This window comes from Tenrec ecaudatus, chromosome 14 (assembly GCF_050624435.1).
Source record: "Tenrec ecaudatus isolate mTenEca1 chromosome 14, mTenEca1.hap1, whole genome shotgun sequence".
Taxonomy (NCBI): Eukaryota; Metazoa; Chordata; class Mammalia; order Afrosoricida; family Tenrecidae; genus Tenrec; species Tenrec ecaudatus.
Genome location: NC_134543.1, coordinates 125994669 through 126014266, shown reverse-complemented (window position 1 = coordinate 126014266; position 19598 = coordinate 125994669). Strand labels below are relative to the sequence as shown.

Genomic DNA, 19598 nt, shown 5'->3' with positions numbered 1-19598 from the left:
GGAGACCCAAAGCCCATCTGTAGGCAACTGGACATCTCCTTACAGAAGGGTCAATGGGAGGAGATGAGCCAGTCAGGGTGCAGTATAGCAATGATGAACCTACAACTTTTCCTCCAGTTCTTTCATGCTTCCCCCCTCCCACACACACACACCCAATATCATCCCAAGAGTACCTTACAATTCCAGCTAGATCAGAGGATGTACACTTGTACAGATAAAAGCTGGAAACGTAGGGAATCCAGAACAGATAACCCCTCAGGACCAATAATTAGAGTAGCAATACCAGGAGGGTAAGGGAATGCTAGGGGGAGAAAGGGGAAACCGATCACAAGAATTTATATATAACTCAGGGACAGACAACAGAAAAATGGGTGAAGTGAGACAGTGGACAGTGTAAGACATGGAAACAAAAAGATAAATTATGAAGGGTTCATGAGGGAGAGAGGATGGGGGAGGGAAGGGGGAAAATGAGCTGATACCAAGGGCTCAAGTAGAAAGAAAATGTTTTGAGAATGATGATGGCCACAAATGTACAAATGTGCTTGACACAATGGATGGATGTATGGATTGTGATAAGAGTTGCACAAGCCTTCAATAAAATGATTTAACAAAAAACACAACTCATGCATAACTTAAATTTCTAAGTTATCGGGCAATTTGTGTTTTATACTTGCTAGATCTCATCGTTGTCTCTTTTTCTAGCTTTTCATTTATGCTCTATGTTTCATATATGTGAACTGCATTGGGATTATTACCTTTCTCATGACCCTGTAAGCTAGACTTTTCTTTGTGCTTCCCAGAAAAAATTTCACTAAAACATAAACATTCTCCTTTTTCCTTAGGTAAAAATCTCTACACCAATGAATATGTAGCAATCAAACTGGTGAGTAGAGTCTATATTTGTAGTAATTTTATTTTGGTGCCTTCACTACTCACATAGCCTTATTACAGGAAATTGTAAGCATTTACAAAAATTTATGCGCTGTATTTTGTTCTTGCTTATAATCCTACGTAGTTTTTTCCCATGAGGTTCAATATTATTGTGCAATGAATCACTGTCTGAGGATAGGCCAAAAATTAGTGCTATAAGGGTTGCAGTTCATAGATGCTGGATTCGTTTTATTCATCTTTAGAATATAAAAAAGAAAACAATGCAATTGAGTGGTGTATACATAGATGTATACTTTCCTATTAAAATGCACATGTTCATTTTAAACAAAATGAGTTTAAGCATGTCTCCCTGATCGTTGGTTGGCTGAGTCCAAGTCCTTTCAGTAATACACTCGTCTTAGTCTTGGGCGAGTGTCTTAAGAACAAGCCTCTTTTGCACTATGGGGGCAGAGGGCATGCTTTGGAGGTCAGGGCTAATAATCAAGTTTCTAATAGAACTTAAGTGGGTGTTTTCCCAGATCACTGAAACTTTGCAATACATTTATGGGAATGCTGCTCCATATAAAACAACAACAATTTGTAGGTGGATCAGTTGTTCTAAGGAAGCTCAGGAAGATCTCAGAAGATGAGTCAATGAAGGAAGACTGTCGCCATCATTGAATGAAGACATTGTGTCTGAATTCTAGAAACTGGGAGAAGACAACCAAAGTATTTCTTGTGAAGTGATAGCTACTGAAATTCGGATTTCATATGGCTGTTCAACATTTTTAATGTTAAGTCAACATCTTGGTCTTTGCAAGCTTTTGTCTCACTCAAAAAAAATTGTTTTCATCCATGTTTAAAGCAATATTGAAACCACAAAGGTAGTTTCAAGGACTGCATTGTAAACAGAGTTACATCCAGTCTAAATAGTGGCTTCTGAGGTGTGGTAGTCACCTAATCTGGTGTCAATTTAAGGAGTAAGGGTGTAGGGGTGAAGTCTAGGCTGTCGATCTGGAGATAGCCAATGACTTCTGTGGGCATGGCCTTCTCCTGAGAATTCTGGGAAATCTGTTACTTCCTCCTTGGAGGCGGGAAGACACCTCTCTCTCTCTGCCACTTCTTGGGAGACATTGCAGAAAACAAGTCACATGAGCGCAACCAGAACTCTGAAGCCAGCGAAGCCACAGAGAGACCCCTGCCCGCGCTGAGATGCTTACAACGTCACTGGACCCAGACTTTCTACCCACTGGCTTGTGATTGTCCTGCATTTGGCTTCATTGCATGTGTTTCGTGAGTCTGAAGAGGACTTTATAGATTGGTATAGGACATATGGTCTAATGTTGAACTTAAGGACTTGATCTGGACTGGGCTGGGATGTTTTCTCCATGTTCAATTGCTCTTGTTTATAAACCTCTCCTTTATACACATATGCGTGTATATGAATTTGTTTCTCTAGTCTACCCAGACTAACACACAAAGCAACGTGCTGGGCCACTTAAATTCACAGGAGCGAGGTCAGATCAGAAGGTTATAGTAACTCTTTTGGGGTCCCAAAGGAGTAGTCTTGAGAGATTTTTTTTCAAAGGACATAGGAAGTTCCTGGGGTTGTATTATGAAGACGTTTTTAGAAAATGGAAAAATGCATTGGTGAGAAAACCGTGACAAATGTTGTACATGTTCAGTCTTTAAAGATAGCAATGGCTGTCCCAAGAGAATCTTTTTGGGAAAGCTTAGTCCATCCACTCTATAGCCCCAATCTTACCCCTTCAGATTTCTCTTTGCCTCCAAACTCAACACTCAAAAGAAACACTATTTGAGTCTCATGTATGCCAAAGCTAGTGGTTTGAGGCGTGTTGAAGTTGAAGTTTGAAGGAGCCCTGGTAGCATACAGACTGCATTCGGCTGCAATCATCAGTTCAAAACCACCAGTCACTCCTTGGAAGAATCACGAGAGAGAAAGAGAGAGAGAGAGAGAGAGAGAGAGAGAGAGAGAGAGAGAGAGAGAGAGAGAGAGAGAGAGAGAGAGAGAGAGAGAAAGTTACAGTCTTCGAAACTCACAGGGGCAGTTCTAGCTGTCCTGTAGAATTGTTATGAGTCAGCATTTGACTCAATGGCAGAGAGTTTGATTTAGTTTCAGTTGAAGTACACAAAATTCTTCAGGGAAGATTAAGATGAAAACAGTGCCTTCTGTATATATATAAATATATATGAGGATTGGGAAATATATCGAGGTGCATATACTTATAGGTTTAGTATTAAGGTAGCAAAAGGACAATGGGCCTCCACTCAAGTACTCCCTCCATGCAAGAACACTTTGTTCTATTAAATTGGCATTCCATGATGCTCACCTTCCCGACACGATCATTGAAGACAAAGTGGGTGCATAAGCAAATGTGGTGAAAAAGCTGATGGTGGCTGGCTACCAAAGATATAGCATCTGGGGTCTTAAAGGCTTGAAGGTAAACAAGCGGCCATCTAACTCAGAAACAACAAAGCCCACATGGAAGAAGCACACCAGCCTGTGTGGTCACAAGTTGTCAAAGGGATCAGGTATCAGGCGTCAAAGAACAAAAAATCAAATGAGGGGGAATACAGATTGGGGACCCAAGACCCATCTGTAGGCAACAGGACAACCCCTTACAGAAGGGTCACGGGGAGTTGACGAGCCAGTCAGCGGTGCAGTGTAGCAAAGGTGAAAAGAAACATGCTTCCTCCTTCCCCACTTTCATGATCCCAATGCTACTTTACAATCTGGCTAGACCAGAGGATATACCCTGCTACAGATAAGAACTGGAAACACAGGGAATCCAGGACAGATGACCACTTCAGGACCAGTGGTGAGAGTGGTGATATAGGGAGGGTGAGGGGAGAGTGGGGTAGAAAGGGGGAACGGATTACAAGGATCTATATATAGCCTCCTCCCTTGGAGATGGACAACATAAAAGTGGGTGAAGGGAGACATTGGACAATGTAAGATATGACAGAATAATAATAATTTATAAATTATCAAGGGTTCCTGAGGGAGCGGGGAGCAGGGAGGGAGGGGAAAAAAAATTGAGGAGCTGATTCCAAGGGCTCAAGTAAAAGGCAAATGTTTTAAGAATGATGATGGGAACAAATGGGCTTGACACAGTGGATGTATGTATGGATTGTGATAAGAATTGTATGAGCCCCCAATAAAATGATTTAAAAAAAAGAAATATACATATGCATGAATACATACAGTACATGTATAAAAATGAAATAACAAATATATTTCTACATAAGAAGGAAAACGGTGCCTTCAGAGGTGTATATGCTTAGGTGGAGGGTTATGTCACAAAATAATAGCTTCACATTTTGATAATTCTATTCTTAATAAATGTCTTTAATTATGTAACAATAATTTTTTAAAACACTTTATTAGGGGCTCATACAACTCTTATCACAATCCATACATATACATACATCAATTGTATAAAGCACATCCATACATTCCCTGCCCCAATCATTCTCAAAGCATTTGCTCTCCACTTAAGCCCTTTGCATCAGGTCCTATTTTTTTTCACCCTCCCTCCCTGCTCCCCCCTCCCTCACGTGCCCTTGGTAATTTATACATCGTTATTTTGTCATATCTTGCTCTATCCGGAGTCTCCCTCCCCCCCTTCTCTGCTGTCCCTCTCCCAACAACAATTTTTTACTTACTGTGTACTGTGTAACTAAGTGTACTGGATGATGCTAGCTGTAGTGTTATCTATCATACATTAAAGTTTGAAAACAACATAGAATCTAACTCACTGCTGTTGAACTCGATGCTGACTCACAGCAACTGTATAGGACAGGGTAGAACTGCCCATGTGGGTTTCTGAGACTCTTTTTAGGGATTAGAAAACTGTAAAATTAGTTCATGAAAAATATCTGGAAGAATTTCTGTTATGAAAACTTTGTGCCTTTCATAGTCTTACCTTGAACTCATTTGAACATCGATGTGATGAATTGTTTTCTGTAGTATTATTAAACCTTTGAGGTGTTAAAATGAAGTAGATCTAAATGTAAATATTGTCATCTAGAAATGTAGTATGCTTCAGTGCTTAAGGTTGAAAGGTGTTTTAGAACCAGCCATATTGTCTGTGGGCCTGTGCTTCTCCTTTGAAATTGTATTCTCCAAGGGCGAAGTAATGGCAGAAATTGAGCCTTTCATTTTAACAGCAGAATATGCTGTGAGCACTCTACTCCTACAAGGTAGCTGTCTGTCGTCGGTTTAGGATTTCGGGCAGGCATGTGTTTTCTAGCATAACTGTGAGTCTGGCAAGCGGCCAGACCGCTATGGAAACGAAGTCAGCTACCAGGCACAGCAATGCGCGCATGTTTTAAATCTACTTTGCTTGAATCTTATTTCTGGGATTTCGAGGGGCCTTTATTTAAAAAAAAATAAAAGCAAACATAATCCTATGAATATATTCCCCCACCTATGAAAGTTTGTAAACCATCCACTTCATGCCTTTATTCCCCCCATTTTGGGTATTCAATTCTATACTGCCCACTTACATCAACCCAGTGCTCTGAGGAGACAAAAATATTCTTTGATGTGAAGAATCTTAATTCTAGTTGGAACTTTGTGAAATTCTCATCCATAAGCAACGTCAAATCAGAACAGGCCATCCATAAAGTCAGCAGCAATATGCACCAGTTCACAAGCTGAAACATCTTTTCTTCATCTATCTGGTTGGGTTCTGGTCAACTGAATGTGGGCTGCCTCACTTAGTCTTATCAGGGTGCCCATTGGCTGCCTTGCCTTTAGACCATGCCTAGCCCCCTTATGCTAGGTCATGAACTTCAGACCAGTCAACCCGCTCTCGTCTTCTCCTCTAGTTCCTGTGAACCAGGTCCATGGGTGTCAGTGGCCAGACTCAACCTGTCTCTCTCTTGCTGCTTTTCTCCCATTTCCTCTCAACAAGTGGATCTAGGTCAGCAGTTCTCAACCTGTGGGTCTCGACCCCTTTTGGGGTCAAACGACCTTTTCACAGTGGTCGCCCGATTCATCACAGTAGCAAAATTACAGTTAGAGAGTAGCAATGAAAATAATACTATAGTTGGGGGTCACCACAACATGAGGAACTGCATTAAAGGACCATAGCATTAAAGGTTGAGAACCACTGATCCAGGTGGTCACCTAGCAAGCATTTCAGGCTGCCACAGGCTCCCTTTAATGTTCAGTCCTAGAGAAGAGTGTTCTTCATGGTTCCAGATTTTTCCCAGCTTCTGACAAAAACCACTAGTTCAAACTTCAAATAACCAAAGAGTTCCTTTTTTTTTCTTCACTCTGTCAACAACAGACCCTTAGGCAAGATTTCTGGAATACAAACATCCTGAGTACTCCAAAGCACTGGGTGAGACTAATGCTTTCAGAGCCTTCCTTGCAGGGTGTTTTAAACCCATTTAAAGATCAAATATGAATGGTTCTAGGCAAGTGGGCTTACAAACTCTCTATTTTCATACTTCCCAATAATTATTTATATAAATCCGTATATCAACAATAATAAGCAGAAGAAATCAGTGTAAACAAAGTAGAATCAGATACTAAACTCTATTCTTAAAGCAGTCAAGTTCAATCATTATTTATCTTAATCCTTATCAAAAATACTCTATAATACAAAATATGGACTGGCTACTTGAGAGCATCAAACAGATCCAGGCTTTCTGTCAGCCATTTTCCCTAAGCAGCATGGTTTCTGAGAAATTCAAGGGGCGATTTCTACCCCTGAGCTCAAAATACACATTAACAACATTCATTTTTGCCATTTCACACAGGAATAACCAAAGACTGTGTGCTAGTTTGGGTAGACTAGAGAAACAAAATTCATAGATACTCATATTTTATAAGGGAGAGTTTTATATAAAGGGTAATTGTACATTAAGAAAGCATCCCAACCCAGTGCTGTCTAAGCCCAATGCTGTCTAAGTCTGACATTAGCCCATATGTCTGACACTGATCTACAAAGCCCTCCTCAATCTCACAAAACACATGCAGTGATGCTGAATGCAGGAGGAAAGCCGAATCCGTGAGTGTGTAAGCTTCTTGCAGGAGGAAAGCCAAATCAGTGAGTGTGTAAGCATTTTAGCACCAACAGGGGTCACCACGCAGCTACTCCAGCACCCAGGGCTTCATCAGGACAGATCCATGTGACTTTTTCTTCAGGGATGTCTTACAGGTAGTGAGCCTTGCCAGCTGAGGCAGAAAACTAGCTTAAGGTAGCCACAAGAGACAAGAAAGGCGAATCACCAGGTCGTTTATCTCTCCACCCTTCAATTAATCCCATGTGTTCATTAGCCAGGTTGGCACAATAAACCTTAACAATCACAGACTACAACCAAACAAAATAATCAAAACTTTAACTTCCCATACTCTTTCCAGAAAGCAACCCAGTAAATTGCATGGGCATATCTGACTTCTGGCTAGCCGAAGAAGAAAATCCAATATGAGGCAGAAGTCAAATAAACATCTCTTCTCCATCTTTATGATTGGTTTGGGTAGACTAGAGAAAAAAATTCATGGAGATGCATATGTGTATAAGAAGTTTATCAGTAGAGAGATCTGTGGGGACAGCCCCAATCCCAATTATGTGGCATCTGCCCCTTCCCCCAGAAGAATTTACTTCAGAGGACAGCATTCAACTACATCTCAGGGAGAGGGATATGTCTGATCAGAGCACACTGGAGCAAATAAAGGGGGCAGAAGAGAAACTAGAGCACCTCCTGACCCACCAAACCTTGAGGACGCTGTTCCTGCTCAGAGCAGCCAAGGCACAGAGAGGACCATATGGCCAGCCCCAATATGAGACACGACACCCCTCCCTGACCCATAGCCCCACAGGGGACACTGGAGACACTGTGGGATTCGTGCCCAATCTGAGCCCACCACATGAAGACAAAACACTTAAGGGAGTGTAACAGAACAGCAAGGGGAGCAGAGAAAGGGAGTCCTGAGGCTGTACAAAAATAAGACTTTGAGGCCAGGCCATGGAACCCCATCAGACTTGAACTATTTACAGGCTTTTCTCTTTTTTGTCATTGGTTTGTTTTCTTTTGTTGCTTTGTTTTTCTCTCTCTTGTTTTTGTACATATTATTATCTCTGCAGATATATCTAGATAAGATAGCCTAGATAAACAATCTGGAGGAGAAAACAAAGGGACCTATGGTTCCCGGGGAACATGGGAGAGGAAGAGGTGGGGGAAAGTAAGTGGTGTGAACAGATCCAGGGACAAGGGAACAACAAGTAATCCAAAAATTTGTGGTGAGGAGGGTGTAAGAGACCTGGTAGGGCTTCATCAAGGGCAATGTAACCAAGAGGAGTTACTGAAACCCAAATGAAGGCTGAACATGATAGAGGGACAAGAGGAAAGTAAAAGGAAATAGAGGAAAGAACCAGGAGGCAGAGAGACTATATACAGGTTTAAATACAGGCATGTACATATGTAAATGATTTATATATGAGGATGGGGAAATAGATCTATGTGCATGTATTTATAGATTTACTATTAAGGTAACAGATAGACATTGGACCTCTGCTTAAGTACTCCCTCAATGCAAGAACACTTTGTTCTATTAAATTGGCATTTCATAACTCACACCTTCCTGACATGATTGCTGAAGATAAAGCGGGTGCATAAGCAAATGTGGTGAAGAAAGTTCATGGTGCCCAGCTATCAAGAAAGATAGTGTCTAGGGTCTTAAAGGCTTGAAGCTAGGCAAGCAGCCATCTAACTCAGAAGCAACAAAGCCCACATGGAAGAAGCACACCAGCCTATGTGGTCACGAGGTGTTGATAGGATCAGGTATCCGGCATCAAAGAGCAAAATATATCATTGTGAATGAAGTGGAATGGGGACCCAAAGCCCATCTGTAGGCAACTGGATATCCCCTTCCAGTAGCGTCTCGGGGAGGAGACGAGCCAGTCAGGGTGCAGTGTAGCAAGGATGAAACATATAACTTTCCTCTGGTTCTTAAATGCTTTCTCCCCACCACTATCATGATCTCAGTTCTACCTTACAAATCTGACTTGACTAGAGGATGTACCCTGCTACTGATAGGAACTAGAAACACAAGAAATCCAGGACAGATGAACCCTTCAGGACCAGTGGTGGTGAGAGTTGTGATACCCAGAGGGTGGAGGGAAGGTCGGGTGGAAAGGGGGAACTGATTACAAGTATATCTATGTAACCCTCCTCTCTGGGGGATAGACAACAGAAAAGTGGATGAAGGGAGACGTTGGACAGTTTAAGACATGACAAAGTAATAATAATTTATAAATTAGCAAGAGTTCATGAGGGAGAGGGGTGAGGAGGGAGGGTAAAATAATGAGCTGATCCCAAGGGCTCAATTAGAAAACAGATATTTTGAGAATGATGATGACAACAAATGTACAAATGTACTTGGCACAAGGGATGTATGTATGGATTGTGATAAGAGTTATAAGACTCCCCAATCAAATGACTTTTAAAAAAAGAAAGAGGTTTATATATAAGAGCAATTGAATATTGAGAAAACATCCCAGCCCCGTCCATAAGTCCAATAATAGTCCAGATGTCTGATACCAATATGTAAAGCCCTCTTCAGACTCAAGAAACACATGTAGTGATGCCAAATGCAGGAAGATCACAGGCCAGTGGTTTGGAAGTCTTGTGGATCCAGTGGCATTTTAAGTATCTCAGCGCTGGCAGGGGTCTCCACTTGGTTCCTTCAGTTCCAAAAAATGCCGACTGCCTCAGGGTAGATTCACTTGGCTTCTTAGAAATGTCTTGCAGGGATCTTCAAGGGAGTGAGTCCAGAGTCTCACAGGGAGTGAGCCCAGAGAGAGAGAGACAGAGAGAGGCTGACTCTCCCGCCTCCCAGGAGGAAAAACTGGAGTTCCCTAAATCCTTAGGAGAAGGCCATACCCACCCAGAGGCCTCATTGGCTGTCACCTGATTGAAAGGATAAACCACACCCTTTCACTCTGAATCCTCAAATTGACACCAAATTATGTAACTACCACAGTTTATAAAATAAACACAATACTGTAATCCCTCCTTTATCAGCTAGGATTTTAAGGCTCTTTTTAACAGATTTTCTACCAATTGTAAGAAAAATGTTTTTCTTTCCATTTGTCTAATACTACAGCCCTCTTACTAGTAGAAGTCCAAACTTGACTAAAACACAAGAACCCAGGAAACAGAGTACCAACTGAGATATTTCAGCAAATGGATGTAGTGCTGGAGATGTGAGGAATTTGGAAGACAGCTACCTGGTCAAGTCATTGGCCATTCCAAAGAAAGGTGATCCAGCAGAACGTAGAAATTATTGAACAGTGTTAACAATATCACCTGAAAGTGTGATTTTGCTGAAGAGAATTAAACAATGGTTGCTGCATTGCATTGGCAGAGACTTTTCAGAAATTCAGACTGGGATCAGAAGAGCATGTGAGTGGTGGCTATCACATTGATAACAGATGGATCTTGGATTAGAGGAGCGGGCACCAGAAAGTATTTATTGACTTCACAAAAGCATCTTACTATGTGTTTCAACAGATTTTGGATAAAATTGCAAAGAAAAAGTCTCAGATCTCTTTAATTTTGTTTATGTAAAACCTGTCTATAGACCAAGAAGCAGTGGTTTCAACTGAACAAGGGATTACTGCAGGGCCTAAAATTGGGAATGGTGTGTATCACAGTTGTAGCCTCCAACTATACGTACTCAATCTGTATGTTGAACATATAATCTAAGAAGCTGAACTCCATGAAAAAGAGCAGACGATCAGGATTAGAGGAAGACTCTGTAACAACCTTGCTGGATGAAAGTGAGGAGGACTGGACATACTGTCTGATGAAGATCAAAGACTAAAGTCTTCAGTATGGATTGCATCTTTTACTTCTTCCTATTAAAATCATTTTATTGGGGGCTCCTGCAGCTCTTTTCAAAATATATGCATATATACATTGTGTCAAGCATACACACACAAAAATAGGATGAGTAATCATCGGATCTACTTAAAGAATTAAATGACTTCCCAAAGGCACTCTTTTGTTCTTGTGATGACTTATTACTTCTGTTTGATTTTAGATGGACTTTAGGAATTAAGGGCTTAGAGCGGACAGTAGAGCCAAAGAGCAAATGAGTTGTCAATTAAAAATATTTCTAGTTTCCTTTTCTGAAAGTAGTTATTATAACAAGAATTGCAAGGTAACTGCTGAGGTTTTAAAGAGAGTCCACAGTGATACTGTAATAATTGGTCTATCATTTGCTTAGAAGGGATGATCCTTTTAGCATAATGTTTACTTGTCTTAGCCAATTGTCCGGCACACTGAACAGACTGAAGAACAGTTGTTCTTGAAGTTCGTACTAGAGCAAAGGATGGCTGTTTTCCTGCTGTAGCTCGGAGTTCCTCAGAAAACTCAAACACCACACTGCATAAAGTTTTATAGAAGGGGCTTCAAAACATTTGTAGAAAAAATGAGATTTAAAGATAATGGAGTTTGACATATCTTTTTTGACGGCCCCTCATAATTTGCATTGTTTTCAGAATCTTCAAAAGAAATATCCACAACAATGTTCCTGTTGGCATTGTTCATACTAGTGAATGCTGAAAACAATTCAAAAATACTGTCAAGGTATAAGTATATACACAGATAGTTGCATACATGCAGGGGAACACTACAGACATTAAAATAATATACAGATATATTTAGTACCATGCAAAGACCATCACATTGTTGACTTCAAAGTGATATACTATGATCTTATTTATATGAAAGTCATTTCATATATAAATATATGCAGAAAGAAACATTTGGAAGGATAGACAATGTTAATAATGGTTCTCTTTAAGTTGTAGAATTTCAGACTTTTGTTTTACTTTCATTTTTCTATAAATATATATTTCAACTTAACTCAAACTCCTTGCCATTGAGTTGACATCAACTCATAGCAATACTTGTAGGGCAGGGCAGAACTACCTCTGTGGGTTTCTGAGACTAAACTTATTTATTTATAGTAGAAGCCTTATTTTTCTCCTGCAGAGTAGTTGGTGGTTTTGAACTGCCAACCTTGTATTTAGAAGCCTAATTCAAAACTCACTACACCACCAGAGATCCTTTGTTAATCTTTACTATTTAAAATTTATAACAACATAAGAAGGCAAAAAAAAAAAAAGAAGGAAAAATACAAATGGCAATACATGCTGCTATTTGAAACCAGTTTAGCATCTGGATTCCCAGGATAATCTATTTCCTGAGAAGATTTCATGGTAAGAGAGCTATCTGGAAAGTCACTCAGGGCATATTTTCTTTTTAATTGCTATGGAGGGGATTGGAAGTTGTGGAATGAAAATGCAATCATATTTTGATATCATCTCTAAAACATTATGTAATTCTTAATCCTGTTTTACTCTGAATGGAGAAAAATCCCATTTTTCTATATTTCATCACATTTACTCTTTTTGGGTTTCAGGAACCAATAAAATCACGTGCTCCACAGCTTCATTTAGAATACAGGTTTTATAAACAGCTCGGCAGTACAGGTAAGTCATGTCCTTTCTTTCCGTTTTCTTAGCATGCAACTTTGTGTTGTTACATGCCATTCAGTCTTTTCTAGCTCATAATGACCATATGTACAATAGAATGAAATACTTGTCTGGTCTTGCACTGTTCTTGAAGTCCATTTCATTGAGGGTCTTCCTGTTTTTTTGCTGTTTATTTTATGACTGGTCCCTCCTGATAACATCTAACGTACATGACACAAAAGTCTCCTACCTACTAATGAGACCGGGCAAGGGCATTACTGAGAGAACTTGTCTGCAGCCATCCACTGTTCACAGAGACATGTTTAAATGCATTTTGTTTGGAATAAACCTGTGCATATATGAACTGGGGAAAAAAAGTCTCCTACCTTAAATATATGAATTCTATAGGTGGGTTCACTCACTTTACCAGCCCCTAGCTTCCCTAGGAGCCCCGTGTGTAGTAGTTACTCAGGCTGCAGTGAGCATGGCTGGCAGTTTGTAACCACAAGCAGCCCGGAGGAAGACAGGTGTCTATTCCCATGAAGTTACAGTCTCAGAAACCCACAGGAGGTCGCTGATGATGAGTCAGCATTGACTTGGTGGCAGTGAGTTTTATTTTTTAATTTCACCCCTGGGATCCCTGGGGCAATAGTTAGACTGCTAACCACAAAGTCAGCAGTTCGAAACTACCAGAGGCGTTTTACTACTCTTGTAAAGATTTTTGTCTCAGCAACCCCACAGGGGCGATTCTACTCAGTCCTGCCGGGTCAGTATGAGTTAGAATCGACTGACTGTTAGTGAGAGATACCTCCTTTGCCTGGTGGCTTGATGGGAAAATAATATAGATAATTAAAAAGTACTTGTTCCCTGGGTGGAGAGGGGCAGTTGAGGTGATAGAGATTTGTGATGCTGTGTGTGTGCGCGTAGATCCACCTTGAAATGCTTGTACCTTCTGAACACATGCAGGCTCTCTTTCAATCCCTTCTTTTTTTTTTTTAAATATAGAAAAGAGAGGAGGGCTTGATAATTTGCATGCTGTGTTTTACCACACTGAGACGATATATGTTTATAGATATTCTGAAATATACATTATGGAATGATGATGGCAACAAATGTACAAGTGTGCTTGACATATGGATGGATGTATGGATTGTGATAAGAGTTGTACGAGCCCCCAATAAAATGATAATATATATACATTATGAAATATAATACCCCAACACTGCCATTATTTTGATGAACTTTCAAGAACTGCCCATATGATCGAGGTAGATGAATGTCTTAAATATGGTTTTTATTTCAAGTACCAGTGTTGAAGGTACTAGTGAAGGGATTTTAATTTCATTTCTTAGAATCTAAGTATACAGAATTATGTAAGAGCCACTTGGTGTTATTTAAGTCTATTCTACTCGGACCACAGCATTAAATAGCCATGACCAAAGCCAAGGGAGGCCAAGATGGACATTTGATATCTTTAAAACTGGTGCGTTCCTGGTATGGGATTTAAGATTGGCAACTGAGTTCATAGGCTTACATATATAACTTGAGACTTGTCTCCTCTGATGCCCCAGAACTCAACTTTAAAGTTGACTGGTTTTGTAAATTTCATAATGCTAGCTACATGTAGCTCACTTATGATAAACATGTTTCACATGTCTGACACATCCAAGGCACATGCTAGATCCAGCCCAATTTAGAAGTTGAGTGGGTCGGAAGGAAGTGATCAGACCAGCCTTCCCTTTTCATACTCTGTAAACACAGGAGAACACTGCAGAGTCTTATGTTTTGGTGTAGTCTACATGTAAACAGTACGAAGTAGGAAGAACATTAGGGGAAAGGGTCTAAAAGTTTTCTTTATTCAATGATGAAAAAGCAAACCTCTGTGACTGGCATGTCCTTCCCCTGGTTGACTCAGTGGGATAGAAAGGCGGGCTCTAGTGCATCATCTAAAAGCTACAAGGCCTAGTCCAGTGGTTCTCAACCTTCCTAATGCCCGGACCCTTTAATGCAGTTCCTCGTGTTGTGGTGATCCCATAAAATTATTTTCATTGCTACTTAACTGTAGTTTTGCTCCTGTTATGGATCGCTGGCCCTGGTGGGTCACAACCCACAGGTTCAGAACCGCTAGCCTAGTAGGTCTTAGATGAAGTTCAGTGGTGAGCAACTTGTTCCGGGCCTCACTGTTTCTGCTTATTGAGATCACCTACTGCTTGCGAAGTAGCTGTGGTGGGTCTTCTTAAATAACCTTGTTTATAACCAACAATGAAGGCACAAGCTTTTCCAAGATAAGAAGAGCTTTAGAAATCTGCCTCAAATTCCTACCAAATTTGAGAAATACTTCTAGGATTTTCTTGATAGTTGTCTACTCATTTCTGCTTGACCTCTTTTCATCCATGGAGTTCACCACGGTGCAAGGTACTATGATGTTGGAAGCCCAAGATGCTCGTAGTAAACTATATTTTTCCATCTTGATTCTGTGGTCTTAATATGAATTGTGTATGTTTTCATTTTAACCACATGAGATTATTAGCTTCTTGGAAGAAGGCCTATGCATTCTTCACCTTTGTATCTCAAATGGACCTCAAAGCCCCAACTCGTTCTGTCATATAGGTCTTACTCACTGCTATGGAGTCAGTTCCCACTCATAGCAACCCCACAGCACTGAGCATAACTGCACATGTGGGTTTCTGAAACAGTAACTTCGTGCCAGAGTAGAAAGCCTTACCTTTCTCCTGGTCACCTAGGTAGAGTCTGGTGGCATCATGGGCTAAGCATCAGTTTGAAACTACCAGTTGCTTTGTGGAAGGTGAGGCTTTTAACTCCCATAATGAGTTACAGTATCAGACCCATAGTGGTCACTTCTACCCTGTGAGTTGGAATTGACTCAGTGTCAGAAATATTTCATTGCTGGAAAGAAGTTTGAAAAACTTTCCTTTTTAGATTTTTGTTCGGTTGAAGAGCAAAAAAAAAAGGTGCTTATTTTGAAAGTAGTCCACTTCCAAAAAAACAGACAAGATCATTGTGATTTTTCATTATAAATATAAATATTTATGAACACTTGCCCTTGTTCTCAGTTTATAGGCACAAGCAGCATTTCTCCTCTGATTTTCCAGATTAAGTTCCCAGTTGCAAATGCAGTAAACATTTAAGTAGCCAGAACCCAGGTGCCACTCTTCAGAAACAAAGTGCTGGTACGGCATTGCAAATAAGTCAATGACTATTAATGCCAAAGGCACACAGGACCAAACTGTTGTAGCTGCCCTTCTTCCTCACTAGTGCTGTTTGTCATTACTTGTCACAGGCTAGTGCTTTGCAATCTAGATAGGAGATACTTTAAAATTAAAAACACATTTAAAAAACCCAAACACTGATATAGATTTGTTCAAGGAATTACGATGTGATTGTAAAACACATAGATGGAATTCTTTGGGGGAAAGTGACTGATTTCCAGGGTGCGGTATAGCACCGATGAAATGTACAACTTTTCTCTAGTTCTTTAATGCTTCCTCTCCCCACTACTATCATGACCTTAATTCTACCTTATAAATCGGATTAGACTAGAACATGTACACGGCTACACATAAGAGCCCGAAACACAGGGAATCCAGGATAGATAAACCCCTCAGGACCACCAATGAGAATCGAGATACCAAGAGGATAAGGGGAGGATGGAGGGAGAAAGGGGAAATTGACCACAAGGATCAACATACAACCCCCTCCCAGGACAAACAGCAGAAAAGTGAGTGAAGGGTGAGTGAGGATGATGTAAAATAGAAAAATAATAATCTATAGCTTATCAAGGGTTCATGAGGGAGGGAGGGGAGAAATGAGCTGATATCAAGAGCTCAAGTAGAAAGAAAATGCTTTGAAAATGATGGCAACATGTGTACAAATATGCTTGACACAAGGGATGAATGTATGGTTTGTGATAAGATGTAAGAGCCCCCAATAAAAGTATTTAATAAAAAAATAAAAATAATCAATTCTTGAGGAAAAAAAAAAGAAGAGAAGTGACTGAATTTTGAATTTAAGGAATACTGCTATTACAGCCATAACTTGAATTTGAAATTCCAAAAATGGGATAGTCTGTGCTGGCTTGAGAGTATGACCATTTATTCCCTAAGAACCCAGCTCCAAATCAGCCCCTTGGCACTTGGCACAGCCTTTTCACTCTGGCCACATAATCTGGAAAGTCATGCCAGGTCTGTTTGTTAAGTGAGTGTGTATGTATGTATGTGTGCGTGAATGTATGCAAAATGTATGGATCTGTAAGTAAGTACTGTAGGTAAGAACAAAAATAGTGATACTGATGATTGTAAACATGGTGTAAGTAAAAGCTCTTTTTCTTGTTAGATTTTTATTGGCTTCTCTTTCATTCGACTTTGTCTTCTAGTAAACAGTCAAGCATTTCAGGCTTTGGCTCCTGGTAGTAGCTGATTGTAGATTTACTGTTAGGCTTAATGTGGCCAAGATCATCAAGGAGGGATGTAAAATAGGACCTCGAGGGGCTTGAAAAGAACAGCTATCTTAGTCTAACAGCTATCATTTTGCCCTGATTTTCACTTATTGTAGAAACCAAATGATAAAATATTAAAGGGTATTTGGGGAGAAGATTCATACCCTTGTCACCTTACCCCTTCTACATTTCACTTTAACGTTTCTTTCTCTTATTTTCATGTGCCACATAGTTCATCTCAGTGCACAGGCAAGCATGCCTTCTTTACTCAACATCTGTCACCCAACTCCATAGTCTGAGTGCTTCTCCTCAGTGCATGATACCCACAGACCATAATGTAGGCATCCATTTTCCTGTCACACAGTTAGATGGGTTTTGTCTTTGGAAGTCTTTTTCTCATCGATATCTGATCTATTATAATTCAGTATTTTTCTTCTGTATGTTTTCCCACTTAGTCCCCTTATAGTTTCTCTCCTTGCCTCCCCCAAAGTTCCTTTCGCCATGAGCTGCTTTTCAAACCAGATTTCTTTGATATCTAAGGAGATTTAACATTTGACGTTGGATATTTAGAAGAATGAAATATTACATGCTTGTAACCACATAGAAAACAGATTATGGTTTGAAGTTGAGGGTTGTGGTATGGGGCTCCCCCACCCCTTCCTTTCTTTTCCTGTCACTGTGTCACTCAGCGCCTGCACGTTACATACAGCTCTAGCTCACAGCATTTCACCTGCTGGGCAGCACATGCCCAAAGGAAGCTTCATAACAACCATCTTTAGAGTAAAATTCAAGGCATGGTGAATTTGCTGGAGGCCAGTGACTGAGCAGAAGTAGTTCTTGGCTGGAGATTGCTGTAAAAGTTTTACTTTTAAACACAGTTGTCTTTTAGCCTAGTAATAGAGGAGAAAATGTTAGAGAATGCTCTCTGTTTTCCAAAAAGACATCTAAGTGATACTAACTTAGGTCTCATTTTAAGAGCAACTGTATGTATGGCTTTTCTGAGGGGTTGGGTCTGGACACCAAGGAATTGAAGGTTTTATTGCTTCTGACAGTCAATCTGAGCTGATAAGAGGGTTCAAATTTTAAGTTCTAGTAGATAAGAGGTGCTGGTTATTTTTGAGCCACGGATTACTCACCATATTTTCCCTGGCTTACACATCTTTAAAATGTAACTGCTATAAAACCAAACTCACTACCATCGGGTTGGCTCCGACTTATAGAGACCCTGTTAGCAGTCCAGCACTAACTACTCTGCCCCCAGGGCTTTGTCTTCCTCTACCTGCAGTAAATTCCTGGGTTTCTCACCTGGTTTGACATTTTTCTACCTATTTTACCTGCTAGGTAATGATCTTAATATTCAAATATGTGAATTTCCCATACTCTTGTCTCACTTCTTTCACTCTCTACCTCCAGTGTTAATGCTCTCACATCAATCCATAGACCTTGCAGTACCAATAACAAACATTTGCTCCTCCTTAATTTGCATGATGTTCCTTAGCTGCCCCTATCATTATTCCAACGTACTTTAGCTAGTAATTTCACCCCATGGTTTGTCCACCCTATTGTTACCTCCAATGAGCCATCGATCATACCATCTTTTCACTATCAGTGACCATTTTTACGCTCTTCCTTCCTTCTCTACGTGATATTTTATGATGCATGTTTGCAATCACCCTCTTGCTTTCTCTTTTGCCATCATTTTTGCCCGTCAAAGCCCTGGCCCTTGTTCAATTTGGCTCTTTAACCTACCATTTTCAAACACGATTAGAGAGAACACTACCATGTTAACTGCTGTCACTTTACGTGCGCTTGACCACAAATCCCAAGTGAGCCACTTGTAATCGTTCCCAATTATTTCACATTTCCCTAGTTAAGCTTCTGTGCATCCACTGTCTTAGGTGGCTGTTCTCACTTAGTCGACAATAACTTCCTTTTCCTTCTCGTGATTAGCTGTGATACTGGTTATACCAGAGAAATTAGATGCAATAAAAAGAGAGCATCAACACATTCTCACCACGAAATCTATTGATTTGTCTTCATCTGTATCTCATGCTCATTCTTCCCTCTTGATAGAATGAATGAATCGCTCAAGTTCCAACTCCCACTTGTTCATTGAAAGTCAACTCCCACTTGTTCATTGACTCTTATCCCTACTCAAGCTCTTTATCCTACCAATTGTCTCTTCTATTTCCTATACTATCAACTTTTTCTCTCTGTTAACTTCCAAAATAATGTGCTTAATACCTTCTATGTCATGCTCTACATTCCTTCCCAGGCCCCACTAAATCATTCCGATCCCCACGGTGGCAGAATGACTCAGAAGAGTTACCTTTACTCTCTGTTCACTTCTATCTCCTGATTTTATTTTTCTTGAAACAATTTCAGTTAGCCTTTCATCCCCTTCATTCCACTGAAATGACACTCATTAAGAGCACCAGGACCTCCACATTGCTAATTCCAGAGTTATTTCCTAGTCTTTATCTGATTGTAGTTAATGTTTTGTGAAACAAGTAGATAGATTACAGCCTTCTGAAAATACTTTTTTCATAGGGAACCAGAGCTATCAATATTTTGTTGTCTTCCTGCCTTCTTATTTTCCATTGCTGGCTCCTTAGCTCAACTCTGAATATTGGAGTTCTCCAGGATAACTTCTTTTATTTTCTCAATCTAAATTTGCCTCATAACTTTTCTGCTATAGCCCAGAATCAGAAAGTAATGTTTAAGTAATGAGTCAAGAGTTGTATTTATAAGGG

At 40.2% G+C, this 19598-nt stretch overlaps 1 protein-coding gene across 7 annotated transcripts in view; it reads left to right on the top strand.

The window, feature by feature from the left end:
- Positions 1–19598, top strand: part of CSNK1G1 (casein kinase 1 gamma 1) — a 193603-nt gene that overhangs the window by 100897 nt on the left and 73108 nt on the right. For all 7 annotated transcript variants that reach the window (XM_075531485.1, XM_075531483.1, XM_075531482.1 and 4 more), the window contains 2 exons: positions 843–883; positions 12338–12407. In XM_075531485.1, the coding sequence (XP_075387600.1) occupies positions 843–883; positions 12338–12407 (111 nt within the window). The remainder of the gene's footprint in view (positions 1–842; positions 884–12337; positions 12408–19598) is intronic.